Source organism: Scomber japonicus, chromosome 5 (assembly GCF_027409825.1).
Source record: "Scomber japonicus isolate fScoJap1 chromosome 5, fScoJap1.pri, whole genome shotgun sequence".
NCBI classification, from domain to species: Eukaryota; Metazoa; Chordata; class Actinopteri; order Scombriformes; family Scombridae; genus Scomber; species Scomber japonicus.
This window is the reverse complement of record NC_070582.1, coordinates 30,440,657-30,461,470: the sequence shown is the minus strand read 5'-3', so window position 1 is coordinate 30,461,470 and position 20,814 is coordinate 30,440,657. Positions and strand designations below refer to the sequence as shown.

The 20,814-nt window shown below is 38.9% G+C and overlaps 1 protein-coding gene across 4 annotated transcripts in view; it reads left to right on the top strand.

Moving 5' to 3' along the window:
• Positions 1–20,814, top strand: part of ppfibp2b (PPFIA binding protein 2b) — an 86,750-nt gene that overhangs the window by 7,969 nt on the left and 57,967 nt on the right. For all 4 annotated transcript variants that reach the window (XM_053319308.1, XM_053319306.1, XM_053319303.1 and 1 more), the window contains exons 2-3: positions 13,131–13,235; positions 17,508–17,716. In XM_053319308.1, coding sequence (XP_053175283.1) covers positions 13,154–13,235; positions 17,508–17,716 — 291 coding nt within the window. In that variant the 5' untranslated portion in view covers positions 13,131–13,153. The remainder of the gene's footprint in view (positions 1–13,130; positions 13,236–17,507; positions 17,717–20,814) is intronic.

The following is a 20,814-nucleotide window of genomic DNA, read 5'->3' as shown; positions in this document are numbered from 1 at the left end:
ACTTCCAACTCTCGTTTTTTCAACTGTATGGTCCGTTTTCTAAAGTCTGCATAAAATAAAATACTCACATGGAGCTGATGACTCTCTGCAGCTGCACCAAACTACATTTTTTAAATAAAAATTAAAAACGTACAGGACCCAGAAGAGCTGTAACAATTTCAAACATTTAACATGTCAAAATAAACTCCTTGTTGAATTGGACTCAAGCTGGAGACAATATATGTGTTTCCCATGAGCAGAAACAAAAAACCTTTAACCCTTTACGTACTGCTCAGGGTCTAATTTGACCCTTACATTCAAGAGAAGACAAAACACCTTTAAAAACGTTTCTTTTAGCCAGAAATTTGATGACTTATCCTCTTGTGACCCAGATTATACAAAAATGGAAATATTCCAACTTCCTAAAAATGTTTATGTGTAGCTGACACATTTTTGTTATGAACTGACTTCATTCAGAAATACAGTTTATTCATGCTTAATATTACTGACTGAAAGCATTATGTTCTCCAGTGTTATGTAACGTTGGAACAGTATCTTATTAATGACTGATGATTCTGAAATTCTGAATAGAGACTAATTATGAGTTGTGAAATGCCTGAATGTGAACAGTATGTAAGGGTTAACTGGAGTTGTTTACATGAGGTTTAGAGTGTTGGGTGTGGATTTGTTTTAGGGCCTGACCAATACTGGATTTTTGATTACTGATACTGACAACACTTTGACAATAAACTTTACTGTATAAATTAGAGCAGTGCACTGAAACCGCAAACTTCACAAAGAAGTTAATAATTATAAATAAAAAAACCCCAGATCAAATAGATATGTACATGTACATTAAATTTGAATTATGAAAAAGGGACAAATATACATAAAATGCTGTCAATGTAACTTTAAACAACTGTGAAAAAGGCCTAGTAGCCGAAATACATTTCTACAGTCAGGAGAGATGTTTATTATATGAATAGAAATAATAGCCCCCCCCCCCCCCCCCCCCCCCCCCAATGGAGTCCAGACACTAGTGGTGGTGATGGCTAATGACTTGGGATGACAACTATGGCCGACTGCTGACCCTGTGAGGACTGGTCAGAGAGAGAGAGACATATATTTAAAAAGACAGCAAACACATGGTAGACTTACAATAAGAGTGTGCTGTCGTGCTATTGGATAGATCAGCAGGTGACAACTGAAACAAAAACTACCCCCACCCCCAGAGGTGGGTGCTGATTCAGTGTGTTGATCAGAAGTATTTCAGGCACTAGTTGCTGTGATGTTTCAGTGTTTACAGACCAAACAGATGCACACAGATGTTGAAGAGCAGTGTGTGGCAGTAAAACACAGTGTGAACACAGATCAGCTTTCAGAGATCCGTTGTTATAAACAAAAAGATAAGGATTTTGTTTGACAGCCAGCGTTTTTATCGTTGATCAAATCGCTCTGAAAGTGATTCCAACAATATCGTTCTCCTCTATCGTTGTCCTAAATCTATACATTTATAGTTATTGTTATAGTTATCGTTCTCAGTGTGGACGGCCCTTTAATCTGGCATTATTGTGATCATTCCGTTCATCATTTAACCCGTAAAGAGAGACCAAATACTGAAAAACACCGCTCACACAGCATCACACATCAGCCATGTGAACTTATGTCACTTCACAGTCATTTTCAGTCACTTCCTGCTGACAGGGCAGCCGAAGCACACATTTCTCACAAAGATTATAACAAGAAACTAAGACTAACCCTGAGTGTGTGAGAAGCAGCATGTACACAGAGGCTGTTATTGTGTTCTGCCTGACAAATCGGCTCTCGCCCGCCACTGCACACGGAGCTCCGCATGTGTGTGTGAATGTGTGTGTGACAAGGCCATGCAACATCTCTTGTCAAAGTCATTTCAATCCGGTTATCACACACAGACTCACACACACACACACACACACACACACACACACACACACACACACACACACACACACACACACACACACACACACGCTGCCAACTACGAGACATTACTGACAATCATTTGCTAGCAAACTGGTGTGATGAGCTGGAAGAGCTAAATATAGTCCTGGAGGTTTGTTTTGAGTTTGTGTACAGATCAACAGATCATGGCTTGTGTTTCATCAGGCCGTTTGTAATCGCCTCGTCGAAAGCGTGGTGTACTCCTAAAATATTCACCTTGTGAGAAGAAATGTTGTAATAAAGTGGTGTAATTGACATGATGTCACTATAAAAAAAGGTTGAAATTACAAGGCAGAGCTTTTTTGTTTGTTTGTTTTGCTAGAAATTTGGCAATATTAGATTTAGCACATAAGATAAACTAAAACAATACAAGACAATACATACATGCAGGAATTTTTTGAGTTTAGGAAAAGAAAACAATAACTAACAAAAGAGAAATGTGCAGGGGGAGCAAATAAAAGCCATGAGGGCTTGGTGTGTGGCCCTACTATGGTGAGGCATACAACCTAAAAACTTAAAACTAAAGAAATAAGCTAAACAAAAACATAAAATATAAGGAGTTACAAGCAGTGTTTCCAACATGATTTTGAGAGTATGGTGATCGAACATCAGTCTGACCCTCCAGAAGAAGATTTTGTACTTTTTTAAGTCAAATACATCATTATGGTACACTCTGAGAGCAACATTAAGAGGTTATATCTATTTTAAAAATGTGTTCTAAACAATTTAGTGCTTAAGTGATGTAACTACTGGTTGTAGGCTATAGTTACGAATTGTGATGACACAGCAAAAAGGTCACACCCGCAAAGCATGGGAAAGACATTTTACCAATTCATAAATGTTCCAAACAAAAATAAAATAGAATGAACAGTGCAATTTCATCCGTAATGGAGAGAAGATAATCACAATGTTAGCCTTTTCTGCCATTTAAATGCATAGCCAGCACAGATTTTAGAGCGTATAGTGCTCTGGAATATTTGCTTTTGTGCATATTCATACATTTTGGTTCAAAATGACTGCAGCAAAAGCTACGGGGAAGGGGGCAGAGTAGTGGTCAAAACAATGTTACGTTGTGGAGAGTGTACAGACGTTATGCCGTGTCAGCACAAATTCTATACAATTAGTGGGAACCGCTAACTACAAGTGTATCAGGATAGGTGACAGTTGAACGATGCATGGAATATGATCTTGAGAGCAGTTAGGATGTTGCATTACTTAATTGATCCAGAAAAAAAGCACATGGTTCATTTCTTATGTGATTTTAGACTGATGGAGATTCTAAAATGATCTAGTAATCAGTTCCAGCAGAGAGGAGTTCTGAATCTAACTGAAAATTGAGAAAAAAAGTTGTCCTGGAAAAGAGGATGGAGATGACCAGCTGACTTTGTGTTGTTATTATGGAATATTGAATGCAGTTAATTTTAACCATGACTGATTTTGAGTGGAGTCATATACACTTCTGAGAAGAGGGACAACAGAGAGCTGCATTGATGTGTTAATAGCTGATGTGAAATGCTGATGAAGTTGATTCAGAATGAAGTTAAGTAAAAAGTTCATGGTATGGGTTAGGTATGGAATTTCAGTAGTTTTTTTGATCTGGATAAATCATAATTGTTAGTCCAGATTTTGCCAATTTGAGGCATCTTTTTAGGCCGACAGTTGAGAACTTTGTCTACTGTAGTCATATGAAAAAAAAGTTTATATTTCTCAAAATAAGGTATTAAAAGTATTGTTTTTGTGGATCTTGTGTGTGTCTTGTTCAGTGTTTCTCATGTGTGGCAATTGAGGCATTCAGTGAGTAGACCATATACTGCATATTACATTAATATACTGTATATTACATTTGTATTATATTTACACAATTAACTCTGTAGTAAATGGACTGTATTCATATGGCGTCTTTCTAGTCTTCCACTCAAAGCGCCAACATTCACCCATTCTCTCACTCTCACTCTCACTCTCACACACACACACTCACACACACACACACACACACACACACACACACACACACACACACACACACACACACACACTGATCTCAGAGGCTACAATGCAAAGATGTCAACCTGCTCATCACACACACTCACACACCTTCCGGTTCAGTATCTTACCCAAGGACACATGTGGACTGGTGGAGTTAGGGATCCAGCCACATAGAAAGTGTTGAAATAATGTTAGAATACATTGTTTCAAAAACCATGTGAAGGTGTGTGTGTGTGTGAGTGAGAGAGAGAGAGAGAGAGAGAGAGAGGGAGGGAGGTGGAGATAGATTTTCAGGCCGAGCTCAAGGACAGAAGAGGGAACATCCCCGTCTTAAATGTCAGTGGTCCCGTCGCATTGATGTTAATTGGCGAAGAATCTGGTGTTTCTCGTTGGCTCGGCTTCACTCGCAGACACACACACACACACACACACACACACATAGACACAGAGTTGTATTTACCCTGTGTGACAGGAGGGCCTGGGGGACTTAGGTCTGGCCTCTTGCTGGTGACACTAATCCAAACAGGCTAAGCCAAATGAGGAGGAACGGTAAACTCACACACACACACACACACACACACACACACACACACACACACACACACATACGCACACACACACAAACACACTCCTCTGTGTGTGTGTGTGTGTGTGTGTGTGTGTGTGTGTGTCTTTTGTGTTTCTCCACGTTAATGTTTAACCCTTCTTCTCAACCCTACAGGTTCACATGCATTCTGGCATTTCCTGTTCTCACGTGAAGGTTTGTAGTGATACTGGAATTTTGAATGTGGAGGTTTTCACCACTTTGCAGAACAATGGCAGCTTTCTGTAGATGATTGACAGGTAGGCTCACTTCATATTGAACATGTAGAGATCTCTGACTCTCTGCTCCGTTTGCTTCGCGACCTTTCATCATCCCATCAAAGGTGCTGTTGCGTCATTGTAAATATACCGTTGTTATTAGAGGAGATGTAATCATTGGCGTACATACATTATGCACGTGTGAATGTCTTGGCCATATTCTTTACATATGTGAACAAGCAGAAATAATCCTCCTCTAACGCTCTGTTCTCTTCTTGTCAGGCAGGTTAAAAAACAAACCTAACAGTTTCTCCTCATGAATCTCTTATTGCTTCACTGCCTCACTTTTCTAAAAAATTCCCCTTGTGTCATAATCAGACATGCAATCATGTGTGAACCCACAGTTTATACTTGCAAATAATAAAAAAAAAAGAAAAAAAAACATCCCCACATTTTAATTAGGCATGCGATGATTATAGATATTTATGGTAAAATTATAGTCTGGGGGAATTATTATACATTCATTTATTTAACTTTATTATGGATGGATAAAATCACACGAGCGTCTTTTATTTTGAAGACACACTTAAGCACCAGAGGTAGTCTGAGGCTAAAAGTGGGACAAAAAGAATAAAAAAATAAAGAATCCATGTCAAGATGGACTTACAGTAATGACTTCAGTTCATTTATTATATTTAAAATATGGTATTTTTAATTATTATTATTGTTAGTTCAAGATTGAGGTGAACTTTATTGATCTCCTAGGAGATAATATGACTAATGTAATTGTACTGTAAAAGTTAGTTAGTGTTTGATGAACTATTAGACAAGGAGAGTTTAAATTAGCTGTTCATAATGAGTTCATAATGCTGCGTGCTAATTTTGTATACAAACAGGAAAATAAAGGTCATTTTGTCTGCTTTTAATTGGGCAGCCACTAACTTCCATACAATCACATTCAGTTGTCATCACAGGTATTATATTATCCTCACCCACCCAATTATATACACAGATAATCAATTAATCAGTGTGAGTCATATATGAAGCAAAAATGTTTCTGGATTTGATTTTGTTTTTGGTGTGAACACCCACTAATAAATCAACATGTATAAAGCCAGCTGAGCCTTTGAATACCTGGAAGAGAAGCAAGAGAAACCTCAGACTGTGGTAGAGATTAGTCAAGCTCAAAACATAGAAATGTGGTAGATCCGTTCTTGTTGGTTTACTGAAGTGCTCCGTGTGATTTCAAGTGATTGAAAAAGGGCGTGGGAGGGTCCGAGGAGAGGCGTGTGGCGGAGTGAGGCGGGAGTTGCTCAGTGACATCTAATAAAAAACAGTTGCAAGGACATTTAAACGAGCCACAAGTCAGCCACAAAGACAACAGAAATCCTCTCTGCATCTCTCCCTGCAGCGCTTTAACTTCCCCAGTTGTCTGTTCCTGCAATTATCAGCTGCTGATGTTAATTATCTTGATTTTACCAGCTCAAACAACAGGTTTTAGTGTGCAGTACCCTATAGTCTATGGCATCGTTGTGTCTGCTGATAAAAATGTAGCGTTCACATGTTAACAAGGCTAAACTCAAACAAGAGCTAGGCTAGTTGTTTACATGTTATGGATCAATGAAGAAGAAGTCAGATCTAATTGCAGTATATTTTCAGTGTAGGGAGCTCTAGATGGCCTTCTACCAAACAATTTACCATCACTAATAACTGGATAAATCATGCCATATTATTCTCATTTTCATTGATTCTTTGTTTTATTTCTGCCTTCAGAGCTGCTCTTCCTCTGTCAGATCTGTGCAGAACAAAAACTACATTCTGTACTGAATTAGCTGTCACAACATTATCTTTAAAGAGATTGTGTGCAGCTTCTCTTCTAACTGAATGAATGGTGGGCTGACACCAGGGATATGAATGTGAAAGTGAGTGTGTTTCATTGATGTACAGCCCAGCTGTGTGTGCCTGTGTGTCTCCATCCTCCTCTGATTACAGTAAAGCAGCTTGGTGATTAGTAATAAGCTGTGCTTATGATAATGGTCCAGAGGCTAAGTGTCGTACATCAATCCGCTCACTGTCGTCTCATATCAGCTCTGTTGTTTGCTTTTGTTAAGGAGCTCTGCCTTGTGGGTAAAATCTTTTTACCGCTGTCTCTTCATAGTTCATCTCTTCTTCACTTCATCTCTGCTGCTTTATGTTTGCATCACTGTGTATCTGTTTGTTTCTCACTCTACATTCTATTGTCATCATTTTGTCTGTATGTGCTACTTAATACAGTAATGAGTTCAACTGGAAGTCATTCAGTACACTTTTGGCTTTTGTCAACTGTCAGCATTAAAAATTTGCACAATTTCTTTTTCACAGGTTTAATCTATTGATCTTAGCTGTTGGTGCCCTCGGGCAAATTGTTCAACTGATGATTACTATAGTCAAACTGCTCCAGCACTGACATTAAAAGAATGTGGTAGTGCTGGGTGCCTGCTAGGTGTCAGTGTGTGTATACTGTAACACAAGTAGATGTGTAAACTGCACTGTACTTTATGTTGCTGCTCCATATTACAATGTGTGCTTCTTAATCTAGGGGATCATTCATTTAACATACCTGGGATCTTTTCTGGTAACTCATAACCAGGTGAAATGAATTGACAAGTTCCCTTTCAGTTACAAATGAAAGCCCAATGAATCATTATAGGTTAAAGTAAAGGTGTCACACAAACATTGTTATTATATCCTCATGCACAGCATTCATTGCAGGGATAAAACACCACACTTAAGCTTCCTGGAACAAAATTATAGGAAGAACTGGTTCTTAGCTGCATTAGGTCAGCACATTACAGCATGTGTGCCTGTCGGTGCAGATTGAAACAGCTAAACAACTATTGGATGAAGCGCCTTTAAAAATGTGTTCATACATTCATGATACCCAAACAATCTATCCTAATGATTTTGGCGATCCTCCTCTAGCGCCACCTTGACTCTGATTAGTTTATTGTATCTCCACCTTCATGTTTATCTTATTTAGGGTCTTAACAGTGCTTTCCATCTGTATATATGCCTTTTTTCTTTACATTACAGTGAATGACGTGATGAGGGGAAATATTCAGTGTTTGCATGTTCACATTGCAGTTTGTTTTCCTCATGATGATCGTTGACTGGAAGTCATGTGTTGTTTTGTGTTATGGTTCATTACCTTCACTCTGAGGGCAAAATAGATTACAGCAAAGAAATGACTGGACTGACCAGAATATAACACAGCTCACAGTGGAAGAGAGAAGAATCAGATAATATATATATAGAGAGAGGGAGAGAGTGAGAGTGAGAGTGAGCAGAAAACAGAGCCACATTTCCTTGAGAGAAGTGAGCAGAGCAGAGTTGAATCAAAAAGCACTTCAGCAGGACTAAATAGGACAATAAAGAGCAGAGCAGATCAACACAGAACAGTACACATCAGTGTGATGCTGGGAGTCACTGTAAACTGTATGTTCCTGCAAACCCCCCCTCTCCCCCCCCTCCCCAGCAGCCACGCATCAGCCACGGTTCACCAGATCACACACTACCCACAGCCACACACTGGAAAAGATAACCAGTATTCAAGCCCACAGACTTAACTCTGAGATGATACTTTTTATAGCTGTGCTCTCTCCTCTCTGTGTCTGTATTGAGAAATAATCTTACTTCTTACTGCCTTGACAAAGCAAATACTGCAGCGTGCGTGTGCATGTGTATGTGTGTCTCAGCTGTGTCTTCTAACAGTGAAGACAGATGTGACACAGTATTAATATAATGGTTTGATACCAGACTATCCTGTATGTGTCTTTAAAAGGATGATAACATGAGTGTGTGTATCTTTAGCATGGTTAGAAATTGTAAGGTAAACTCTGTGCTGTACTTACTATATAAAGCCATATGCAGAATCATTATTGCAGGCAACACAAACGCTACCACAATTGACTGACTCAGCTTAACTGGAAACAGGTTTAAAACTTTATGCAGCATTTCAATATTCAGTATTTTCATATTTACAGTTGATCACATGACGTTGCGTAATGTAAAATGGGCGGCTCACAGTGACAAAGCCATAAAAAAAAATCATCACCCAAATCTAGCAGTTACTCAAATCACATAGTTTCATTAGCACACTTCCTACTTACATAGTCTGTTTTCACTCTGCTTTACCTTTTTGCAGATTTTAACTGACCAGCAGCTCCAGCCTGATATGATATTGAATACGTCAAAATATAATATAATATGGGGAAAATCCATACCCATAGATTTTTCACAACTGGTTTAATAACTGATTTTGATTCTGTCTTCTTCGGTCCTTTTTGTTTTGACTGGGAAAGCAGAGCGGGTTCAGGTCCCAGCTGCCTTCAGCACTGATAGAAATGGGCAAATCATTAAAGATAACAACAGACTGTGCAGTAAAAGCATGTCATGAAAAGAAGAGCTGTTTACTAAATTGCTTGGGTACATCACCTAATAATCCCCCCCCCCTCCCAGAAGTTAGTAGGTTTGTTAAAGAGTAATGAAGAGTGGTGCTGGCTTACAGTCATGATGGTGCTAATAGGTTAAACACAGCCAGTGAGATAGCTACAGTTTCTGGATGGAAAGTTGCTGTCAGCTGTGGGCAGTTAAGCAACATAAACACACACACACACACACACACACACACACACACACACACACACACTACCCTCTATACCCATCTCTCTCTTGAGTCGAAGCGAGGCTGGAGGTGATAAGGAGAGCAGACTGAAGCAGAGCAGCTGACACAGACTGCTTTGTTTTTTCACACACACACACAAACACACACACACACACACACACACACAGGTGCAGCACATGGAAAATATCTCTTGATATGATTGTTTGCATGCAGGCAGCTGTAGCAGATGTTTATACTTTGTATCACAGTGATAAGGCTGGATTACATGATATAAAATAGGTGCTTCTGTGTTATGGTGATCTATGTGTTTAATGTAGGTTTTTTGACTCTCAGCATAAGAGGACGGCAGGAAGCATCATCAAGCATCTAAGACTACAGTTCATTGTGTTTTATTGTTGCCGTGTGCAAGTGGAAGACATTCTTGAAAGCTGCTGTTTCCTGCATGAAATGTGCTTGGACTGCAGGGTGCTGGATTTGAAGTTCTTAATAGCTTATCTCACTCACAGCAGGGGGGAGAGGGTTGCAGCAGGTGTTTGTATAGGGTGTGTGTGTGTGTGTGTGTGTGTGTGTGTGTGCGAAAGGCTTTGCAGAAAGGTGCTGACCTATGGTGCGTCGTTTGTCAGTAAACTCCCCCGTCAGACAGGGAATCTGGTTGACCTATCATCCAGTATGAGATGGGATGTAGGGAGTGAAGTCTTTTAAAAAAATTCTTGCAATCACAGCTGTCGGGTCACTTTCTCAATCTTCAGTATTGTGTAAAAGTGGTTATTTATCAGTGTTGATTAGCTAAGAAGAAGGTCAGATTTGTAGTTGCATGCCAGTACTTTTAAGTAATGTTAAAGTCTGCTGTTTTTAACTGTCAGTAAAGTGTACAGAGTCTCTTTTGACTGAGGAGCCAGAGCGGGTGTAGCCGCATAGCGTTGGACTAACTCGTTTTTCTGGAGTGCGTCAGTCTTCCTGGGAAAAGGTGTGTCTGTGTTTCTACATCAACCCGAGACATGAATGAGAAGTGTTAGATCAGTCTGCCGTTCACTCTAACAGGGGATTTTCTATGCAAACAAGCTAACGGCTTATTTAGCATCTGATTGTTATCTGCAGACAGTGTAATGCTAATTTTTAAAAAAAAGGTAGCACTGGTGTACTAATGTAGTTTTCACATCTTTAATTTGCTCTTTAATTAAAAAAATGAAAATATAGCAGCATGTAATGTAATAGTTAATATTATCTTAATTGAACTCAATGTTGTGTATGTTTTGTATTTCACTCAGTTATGTGGGTAAGGTAGAAACCCACTACGGGCTTATTTTAAAAACCTCACCCATAAGAGATAAAACACAATTATGATGCCAAACAAACATAAATATCATTCACCTACTTAATATTATTTAAAAACATTGCAAAATAAAACAAAGCAAAACAGCAGATTGCAAAATTGAAGTTACCTGGTGGAGTTATTTGTAAAAAAAACAAAGTTATGTTTAAATTTGTTATCCTTCATTAAAACTTAAGGCTTAATTAATGTGCTGAATCATTACTTTTCTCGTAAAACACCTGCAGAGATGATTTTTGTAAGATTTTAAACCTACATTGTTATTATTTGTGTTTACTTAATGGCACTCTTTATCTTCCCTAGCTTTGATGACACAGCCTTACAGTAGGTCATTGCTATCAGCTGTCAGTCAGTGGAATAGTGTGATAGGGCATCAGCGGAAATGTGTATTATGTCATTTAATTGTGTCTTTTAGTCTTTACATAAAAGACAGAACAAGCTTGACTCTCAGGTAAAATATAAAGAAGCATCAAAACTGAATATTCTCAACATTTTACTGCAGGATTCAGTGTGAACGCCTCTATTTATTCAAGGCTTTTCAACAGTAAGGAGTAACATAAAATCACGAGGAGATCCGGAGAAGTTCCCACACACACACACACACACACACACACACAGACACACCCTTTGCCCATTCACTCTCTCCTCGCTCTCACGGTCTTTCCTTTTCCATTCCAAACAAACACACACATATAACTCATTTCGACACACACACACACACACACACACACACACACACACACACACACACACACACACACACACACACACACACAATAGTTAGTACAGATTGAGCAATACGAGAGACAGCGGAGAGGATTGTTGCCCTTTTAGTGGCCGTGTCTTGTCAGCTCTGCGACAGGACGGTAATCTCTACATCAGCACCTCCTCATACACAAAGAAACACACAGAATCATGTAAAACCACAATTTTCTCCCTTTTTTTTCTCACACGCACACACACACACACACACACACACACACACACACAGACAAAGGCGTTGTTGTCCTGTCGAGGTCAACAATCACAATGCTGTTGAACAGAGTCATTGTCAGTATTGTGTGAATGGTGCCATCACCCTCTGCTCTCATTAATATATTTATAATGTACTTCTGCACACACACACACACACACACACACACACACAGACCACATGCTTAATGACAGCATGTTACTGTAGTTTCATTGGACGTTTGATGCATATCGTGTGTGTGGGTTGTATCTGTAAAAGTTGGTGCTAATGTAGAGGAGCATCAGGCTGCTCAATAGGGGGTGGGGCCGGAGGGGGGGGGGGGGGGGGTCGATTCTCCCAAGGCAGTCAGTAGATTACATCACCGCTCTTCATCCACGATTTCCACATGTTGACGCCTGTTCGCCCGTAAGTCGGCACGACAGCGCGGCAGAGAGGGACGAGAGCCTTGAAGGAGAGATGACAGAAGAGGGATGAGCAGTGGGTAAAGAAGGGATGACAGGAGGGAGGACCGGCAGGGTGGGGAAAAGCAGGAAACAAGGATGGCAGGAGATGGAGGGGGCAGAACCGGAGGCAGAGATGATAGATGGAAAGTCAATCCTGCTTTGAGGAATGAAAAAAAAAAAGTGTGTGTGTGACCTTGTTTGGTGAGGCTGTGTGTGACTTTATGCTTGCCTGCAGTGGTGGTTCATACATGGGTTACATGCATATGTATAAAAAAACACTTATGTACATGATAAGTGAGAGAATCCTCAAAATTTTACGAAGAAACAAAAAACAAAAAAAATTGTGTTGCATTCAGGAAAGTTTGGAAATCTGTGAACTTTTTGGACCTCTGTTGGTGATCAGTAGAAACTGCAACATCAGCATTTTAATTAGGACTGCTTAAGTGAAAACATTAAAAAAGATTATTATCTATATTATCTATATAAGATAAACACCACCCATCAAGCATTATCATGTGATTTAATGCACAATCTATTAATGGCCTTCTATTTTCCAGCTGCAGAAAATGTTACACTGCAGATGTGAAAGATATCCTAATGTAACAAATGTCTCTGCTTTGCACAACAAATATGTACTTCATCGTGTGTGTGTGTGTTCGTGTGTTTGTGTGAGTGAGAGAGAGAGAGTATAAATATATAATAAGAGGCTTATTCAGGTATTTGCCTAAAGAAAATTTGGCAAACAAACGAGATCCATGGATTACGGTTGGCTGGAGTATCCATCCCTCCATGCATGTCCAGCTTAGTTTTAGAAAAAGTCACATGTTTACTTCAAGCCATTCCGATGCTTTCCAGATGTTTGGTTGGTTCCTTTCCAGATGTTTTGTGGATTCTTTACTCACTGTATTGTATATAAAATAACAATATATTAAGCTGATAATGAATTTGGTGTCTCTTTTTCCCCCTATTGTGCAGAAAATCAGAAAAGCTGAGATCTGATGCTTCCCGCCATCACCATGGAAACGGAGGCCAGTCACATGCTGGAGGCAGCTCTGGAGCAGATGGATGACATCATTGCAGGTAACAGCTATGGAGACATAGTCTAGTCATCTTTGTTACAGGAAGTATGAGTTGTTTTTTATACATTTTGGGAGCTTTGGTGTCAGTCATGAGACACGCTCTATGGTAATGTGTGTGAGTGGAACCAGTGGAACTTTTTCTGACAGCAGAGGGTTAATAAGTGGTAAACCAGGGACCAGCACAGCCTTGGCCACCAAGGTTTAACTAACAGTGGAGGTAAATGTTTAATGTGCACCAACAGCATAATGTGGGAAAAACAAGCAAAGGTAACACTTCAATCACAGAGGATGAGATAGAGAGAGACTTATGAATCCTCAGAGTCATCGTGAATCTCGCACATTTATATTCATATTGTATAGTTTATAGTAGTAATTAAATATCCCAGAGTTAGTTCAGTTATTTTATTAATAGTCCTTTAAGGGAAAAAAAAGCTTTCCAGCCACTAGGGGGCAGACAAACTCCCATGTTTTGTCTATACTGACAATCTTTCATTATTATTATGTTTTAAAAAATGACTAAGAGGACATTCATGCCGTTGCTACCATGGCAACATTTTTAGCCCGACCCTGTGTCATTTCACCCACAGCATCAATACATCACATTCTCTCATGTAGCAGTTCATCGGTACCTCTGTCACTTCAGAGGCTCAGCTAGTTCACCAAAAAACCCGCTGACCTCATCAAGTGCTCCGAGTTTGCCTTTCCAGCTCTAAGTGACCGCAAATAGAAATGCATTAAAAAGCCCATTAGCGATAACATCGGCCAATCAGGAAATTAGGGCCACTTATCAAAAGAAATGTAGATATGTTGCTCATATTGCATTCCATGAACAAGAGTTGATTTTTTTTTCTCTCTGGTTAAGTATCTTGTGGGAATACAAGTGAAAAGCACTCCACTGGTTAATGTTGTTGTGATTGCAACAGTGCTGCCATTTATTGGTTGCAGACAAAGCACAGCGGTGACAGCAAGAGTGGCTCCCAACTTGTTTTGTTTTTCTTTTGACCTTTTATTTATACAGGTAATCTCATTGAGACTTGGGGGCTCATTTTTCAAGAGAGACCAGTCCTGGGACAACATAACAATACGGAAGTTGAATACAGTCAATACAAAAGTCTCACATGGACAATGATGACCAGTTGACCAATGAGTACAAAGGTGTGTGAGGGGTTTACAGCCTGTTATGAATCTTAGTGCTGCGTGATTGACAGCGTCTAGCAAATGAAGAGAGTGAGCAGAGGCTTTCATATACATAACACCTCCATAATCAAGAAGAGGCAAGAAGGAAAACAGGATTTGTTCCTAAAGGATCAGTATCAATATGTTTAAAAGGTTAAGGATTGTTTCAATGTAAAGTTTCATCAATTGGGATGCCTAGGAATTTCCAAAAGACCACATTTGAACTCATCCTTGAAATGGAGTGGCTATCAAAAAAAGCAGCTTTGAAAATATCTTTAAATAACTAACTATGGAATAAGACATCATGATTTGAGCAAACAGAGGAAAATAAAGCGTGTTCCCAGAAAATGACTGAAGGTGTACCAAGTAATAGCTGCAGCTCAGGCAGCGTTGGCAAGCAAACGCAATAAAGCTCCTCAGATAAAGTAAATAACCAAGTCCCCACTCACAGGTATCATATCTGTATATCTACAATTAAATCAGTTATGTGTTATTAGTTACATTGCAGACATTAAGCACTAGCGTTCCAGTTGAACAACGTGGGGTCTGTTACTGATAAAACTGAGGAAATCCTTCAGTTGTGTCACAAATCTTTGTCTTTTTAAAAATAAACTTATCAACATACACTCCCTGCAGTCAGCTGATTATATTTAAGCAGTCTGTATCAGTGATCATTCAACTATTTTCAACAACTTTCACTACATTCAGAGCTCAGCAGAGCAGGGAGAGTCAAGTGGGACAGGACCAAGGTGCAGAGTAACTGAAATAGTTTAGACTTCAGGCTCATTTCAGTTTGTATGATCCAGTGAACAGCTGATGTCCTCTTATGTCTGAGTTAATGTTCTGTCCATCTCTTGGTGTCTTATGATAGAAATTGACAAAAACAGAAATAATGTTAAAGGAAGCTGTCGGTCCAATGACCTGTTGAGGATGTCCACAGATGTCTAACAGTGACTTGAACTGGACATAACCACATATCCTGTTGGTGAACTATCACAGATGTCTGCACACATCAATTTTGGCTTTACATACGCCATCGCTCAGAGGGAACGAACGTCTTTTGAACAACTTTTGAGGTCGTCTTTTCAAAACATAAATCTTCAACCCATGAGGGATGCAGATTACATCCATTCATGTTGAATAAATGTCAAAATGTCTCTCTCTCTCTCTCTCTCTCTCTCTCGCTCTCTCTTTCTCTTTTATTACTGATGGCGGCCTCTGGGATCAGCAAGCGATGCCATTTCCTACAAGTCATCTCAGAATCTGTTTATTGCCAAGTATGTTTTCACATACAAGGAATTCGGCTTGGTGAACATAGCAAGAGAAGAATAAAAAAAGAGAAAAAATATTATGATATAAAATTGAACATTTTGCATGAATCTAATAATTGCTTTCATGCAGGTTTGTCTACCATGCTGGCATGACTCCAGCTTCATCTGGTTGTTAGGTGGGGAAGGAGACCCATCACAGATATTATTAACTGTCGGCTAACGACTAGCAGGACAGTCAAACTGAGATTGTATTAAAAAAATAAATTCCTAAACTAAACTAACTAAAATACAGAAGAAAAAAAACAACACAAAGCAGCATTCAATTTGTTGTCTCCAAGCATATAATCAGTGTATGTGTTCTAGTGCCGCAATTTTGAATTTATTAGTTTAATTTTGAAGGAAGGAAGAGCAGCATTAAAATAAACACACTTATTTTGGTCCTGAAGGTTATGGTGTTTTCTCCTCCAGCACACCGATGGTAGACTGGTGTGCTGTATGAATACTATTCTGTGTAGCTATTATAGTAAAAGAAAGTGTACAGGCGCTGGTATGTACAATAACTATACATTTAATAAAACCCTGGAGGGCAGGAGTGAAGGTTAAAGAATGCCCATTTCATTGGTCAACACTACACCTGGTATCTTATTGATTAGGGGGATTTTGAAAGGGTTGCTGCTTAAAAGATCCGAGAGCAGAGCCGAAATCAGAGAGCAGGAACTGTTTGAGTGTGAGGGAAACATTTCAAAATCTGCACATGAAATCAATAAATCACGCTCTCGAATAAATAAATGATTGTGGGGGAAAAAGCCCCATTAATGTTTGTACAGACGGTATAATTTGCTTTGTTTTCTGTCTGAGCACACATTGAGAAATCAACAAAATCCAGAGCCCTTTTGTTCCAGTGCAGAAAAAAAAGTGTTCTGAAGTTCAGCCAAAGCTAATAAAATGTTTGATTTGGCCAAAAGTGAATAGAAGACATTTCAAAGCAATCACTGAAGCAGAACGCCAGATTTACAGCAAAATCAAAAGCCGGAGTGTTCCTCTTCCAGTTGTTTTGGACTTGTCGTAGTTTGTATCTAGACTGAGTTGACAGTGCGTGCCTAATGGTTTCCTCTGTGTGTGTGTGTGTGTGTGTGTGTGTGTGTGTGTGTGCGCTCTGGCCCAGATACACTGAAGTCTGCATGGATGGACGCAGAGATGAGTGGGAGAATGGGTTCATATTCAGTTTATTTCTATATTCATATGGTGCATGCTTAATGTTCACTTCTGCACAGATATATTACATATTAGGGTTTTTTTTTCATATCCTCAAACATTGTACCAACATTTTAAAAATCAAATAAAAATAATGATAATTAAATAAAAAGGAGCATATGTTCCTAATAAATAAAGCATATGCATATCAGAGTAAATAACCACATAATATTTCAATAGCTGCACACAAGCTGCTTCAAGGTTTGTTTTTTATTATGTGCCGTTTAATCATTTTGGACTCCATATACTGTACAGAGGCTCTTTTATTGCGTGGCTGTTTTTTAGAGCCACAATTATTTGAGTGCATCCAGATGTCTGTGTGTGTGTGTGTGTGTGTGTGTGTGTGTGTGTGTGTGTGTGTGTGTGGATCCTTACAGTTCGTGTGTGTTCCAGGGAAACAATCCAGGTGACACATGGACATTTTTTGGGGAAAATATCCGAGAGGATGCGCTGCGGTGGCTCTGATTACATTCAGTTGTTCCCCAGCATTCAGAGTTTTTATTCTAAGCGCTTCATGCTATAATAATTAATTCATATTTAATAACACTCCTCCTACTCCTCCTCCTCTCCAGGTTCAAAAGCAGCAGCCGTGGATTTTTCTAACAGCATGTATGACCTGGGTTCACCAGTCAGCACCGGACCGCTGCAGGTCGTCCAGATCGCTGAGGACCTCAAACTGGCTTTGGCTCTCCATCCCAACCAGGAAGAAAGAGACAGCCTGAGGGCACAGCTACCTACAGAAACAGCACAGGCTCTCATAGACTGGCTACAGAGGGGAACTGTGAGTACACTATGGGCTATACTTTAAATTCATTTCTAAAACTTCACTCTCAATATGATATCTTGTCTAATGTTTGTTTTCTTCAGTGCTGCGTTCAAAATCCTAATTGTGGCCATGTCAGCAGGAAATCATTATAATCATAATCATATCAAGCTGCATCATGATGCTGGTCTGTTTACTGAGCAGTGAACATGAATGTGATTCCATATTGTGTGAGACCATGACTTGACTTTGATTTTCCTTCCTGCTAAAAACAGTTGAAGAAGTTTCAAAAAAAAAAATGCAAAGACGAGTGCAGCAGACAAAAAAACAGAGAAAAGACAGCTTTCATATTGAGTTAAAAGCCAAAGAATAAAAATGTGTTTTAAGATGGGATTTAAAAACAGGCATTGTGGGGGCCAGCCAAACACAAAGAGGCAACTCATTCCAGAGTCCAACTAGGCCAATCACAGCTGCTAAATGCTCCACTGTGTTCATCAGCAGTCACTAACTTTGTCTGTTTGAGACTCAGGTGATAATTCACAGTTTGTTTGTGACCTGTTTCACATCACACACATTCATTTGATCAATTATTTATTAAAAAAAAAGTTTTCTGAAATCTGTTCTCTGACAGAGTAGATTATTTATAGACAGTTGGTCAGTCTAAGTCTGTCAATAACTCTTTTTGTTGGACGATATATTGCATCAGAAATAATGGCGATAAACAATATTATTGTCATTTGAAGATCATTTTATACCACTGATATAATGATAATATAATAGTATAATAATGCAAGGGGGTGTGGAGAGTGGGAGCTACACCCACCACATTTAATTCCATATAAGCGATGCTGCTCACTTCTACAGTCTCAACTCGAGTCTCAACTACTTGCTTAGCCAATGTGACATGAATAGCCTCTTAGCTGCTAATGTGAAGTGTGGCATCACCATCAGCTGTTGTAATTAAAAATATATAACTCCACCTTTTAGATGCTATGATTTGAAGCCTGCAAGGACTTCAACAACAAGCGACTGCATTATTTTATCTCATCATACAAATGCATCAATGCAAAAAACTTCAATATCCATATATAAAGTTTTTGATTTTAACTTTATAGTAAAAATATTAATAACACATCTGGGTTAGAAATCATACTGTATTCTGTGTGTTCATGTCTCTGGGAGTAAAAGTTGTGTTCACTTGCACTCGGGACAAGACAAATCTCCTGACCGTGCACGAGTTCTATCAGTAGATTGAATGTGATGTTTCAGAAAGGAGACAGTCTGTGAGAAATGAAGTCAGATGTGTGCTAACATGCTAACCCAAAGAACCAGCTGTTTTGTGATGAAAGGCCCCCTTTCAGCAGGGAATATTTATGTTTATGTCGCACTGTGTTTTTCTTTTCTTTTTTTTGTGCTCTTCTTTTGAGGGCCGAGTTCTTCATAACACATTAGCAAAGAGAGGCTGGATTCATCTGGTCATTTAATGAAAGAGTTGCTTAACCCAGGGTTTAAATGTCACACTTATGTTAAACTCGTGCAGCTTTTAAAGTGGAATATAAGAAAGTTGAATCATTCTAGCAGCGAAGGAAAAACTAACATGCACTACTAAACTATCATCTAGTGTTTTCACAGCGGAGGGACAGTTACAGCGGGGGTCAGACGGGGGCAGCCGAAGGGTCAGAGAGGGAGGAGGAGAGGAATTTAGATGCTGTGCTACAGAACAGTTATTCTCTGCTGCAGGAGGTTGGCACGTCTCTGTGAGGATGAACTCTGGGCTCTCAGTCTGTTCCTCTGCACGCTTTGTTCCTCTCTTTTATTTCTGTCTTATCTTTTATATCAGGCTGACATTCTGAAATTCTGAATAATTTGTGGCGTAAAAATAGAATTGGTTGCTTTTTGAATGGAGTTGATTCTTTTCTGTGATTTTATTTTGAAGGGACAACGTGTTTCGCCTGCAGCTTCCTCAGGTTCACTCAGCTCAGGTGCGATAAATACATTCAGGATACATGACCCTTTTTTAACATTTGAGAGCTGAAAAAACACCCTATTCACATTTCTTTTAGTCACACTTTACCTAATGTGACCAACAGTATACAAACATAGAAATAAAATGCACTATTTCTTTTATTCTTGTGCAGCTGATATGTATTTTTATATATGCAAATGTACAAACATGTTGTAGTTACCATATTCTATAAGATGTTCTCCTGGACCGTAAAATAGAAGTGTCTTTTTTCTATAGAATTAGTCAATCAATCACGGATCGGGGCATTTATGAATGTGAGTTGATGTACAGACTAATTATGAGTCAGAATATGAACAGTATGTGAGGGTTAAGATGCTTCTGCAACCACTTGAAGTGATGAAGTTACATTGCATTGCCTCTTTTTAACTGGACTCGTGCATCCCAGACATTTGAAGTTATGTCAAACAAACATAACTATCAGTTTAAGTCTGAATATTAAACACACTTATATGCTTAGTTTTAAATCCACATTTATTTCCTCGTCTTATCCCATAGAATCCTCACAAAGCTTTGATTTCACTACATTAATGTCTACTATTAGTATCCACCACTACTACTATATACTTAGTATTATTGATCCATAATGAGTAACTCTAATATAAAAAGATGAAGTGATTACAAGTTAGCCAACATAAAATATCACATAAATCTTCTGCATCCTGATAAAATGCAGCTAATTTCTGAATTAAAACAATAAAGTACCAAAAAGAGTAGCTATAGCAGGTGTGGATATTACGTTTATTATTACACAACACCTCTTGTGGCTTGGTGTATGACAATCCTGCTGCATTATCAGGCTATATCGCACCATAACTGTATACCTAAAAGTAATTGGGAATACATTCTTTCATACACATTCATATACAAAAAAATGGTAAGATTTGGCTAATGTTGCTACTAAGTAGGAGAATGTTTCTGGGCAATTATTAATAGCCTCAGTAAGAGTTGTATGTAGACTCTGATTCTACACCAAAAGCTTAAAGTTCATTTATAAATCTGGCATAAATCATTCCTTTACTACACAAAAGTTTTTCCATATTGTCTCTCACCATCATTGTCTTATCACAATTTGGGATATTTACCACTACAC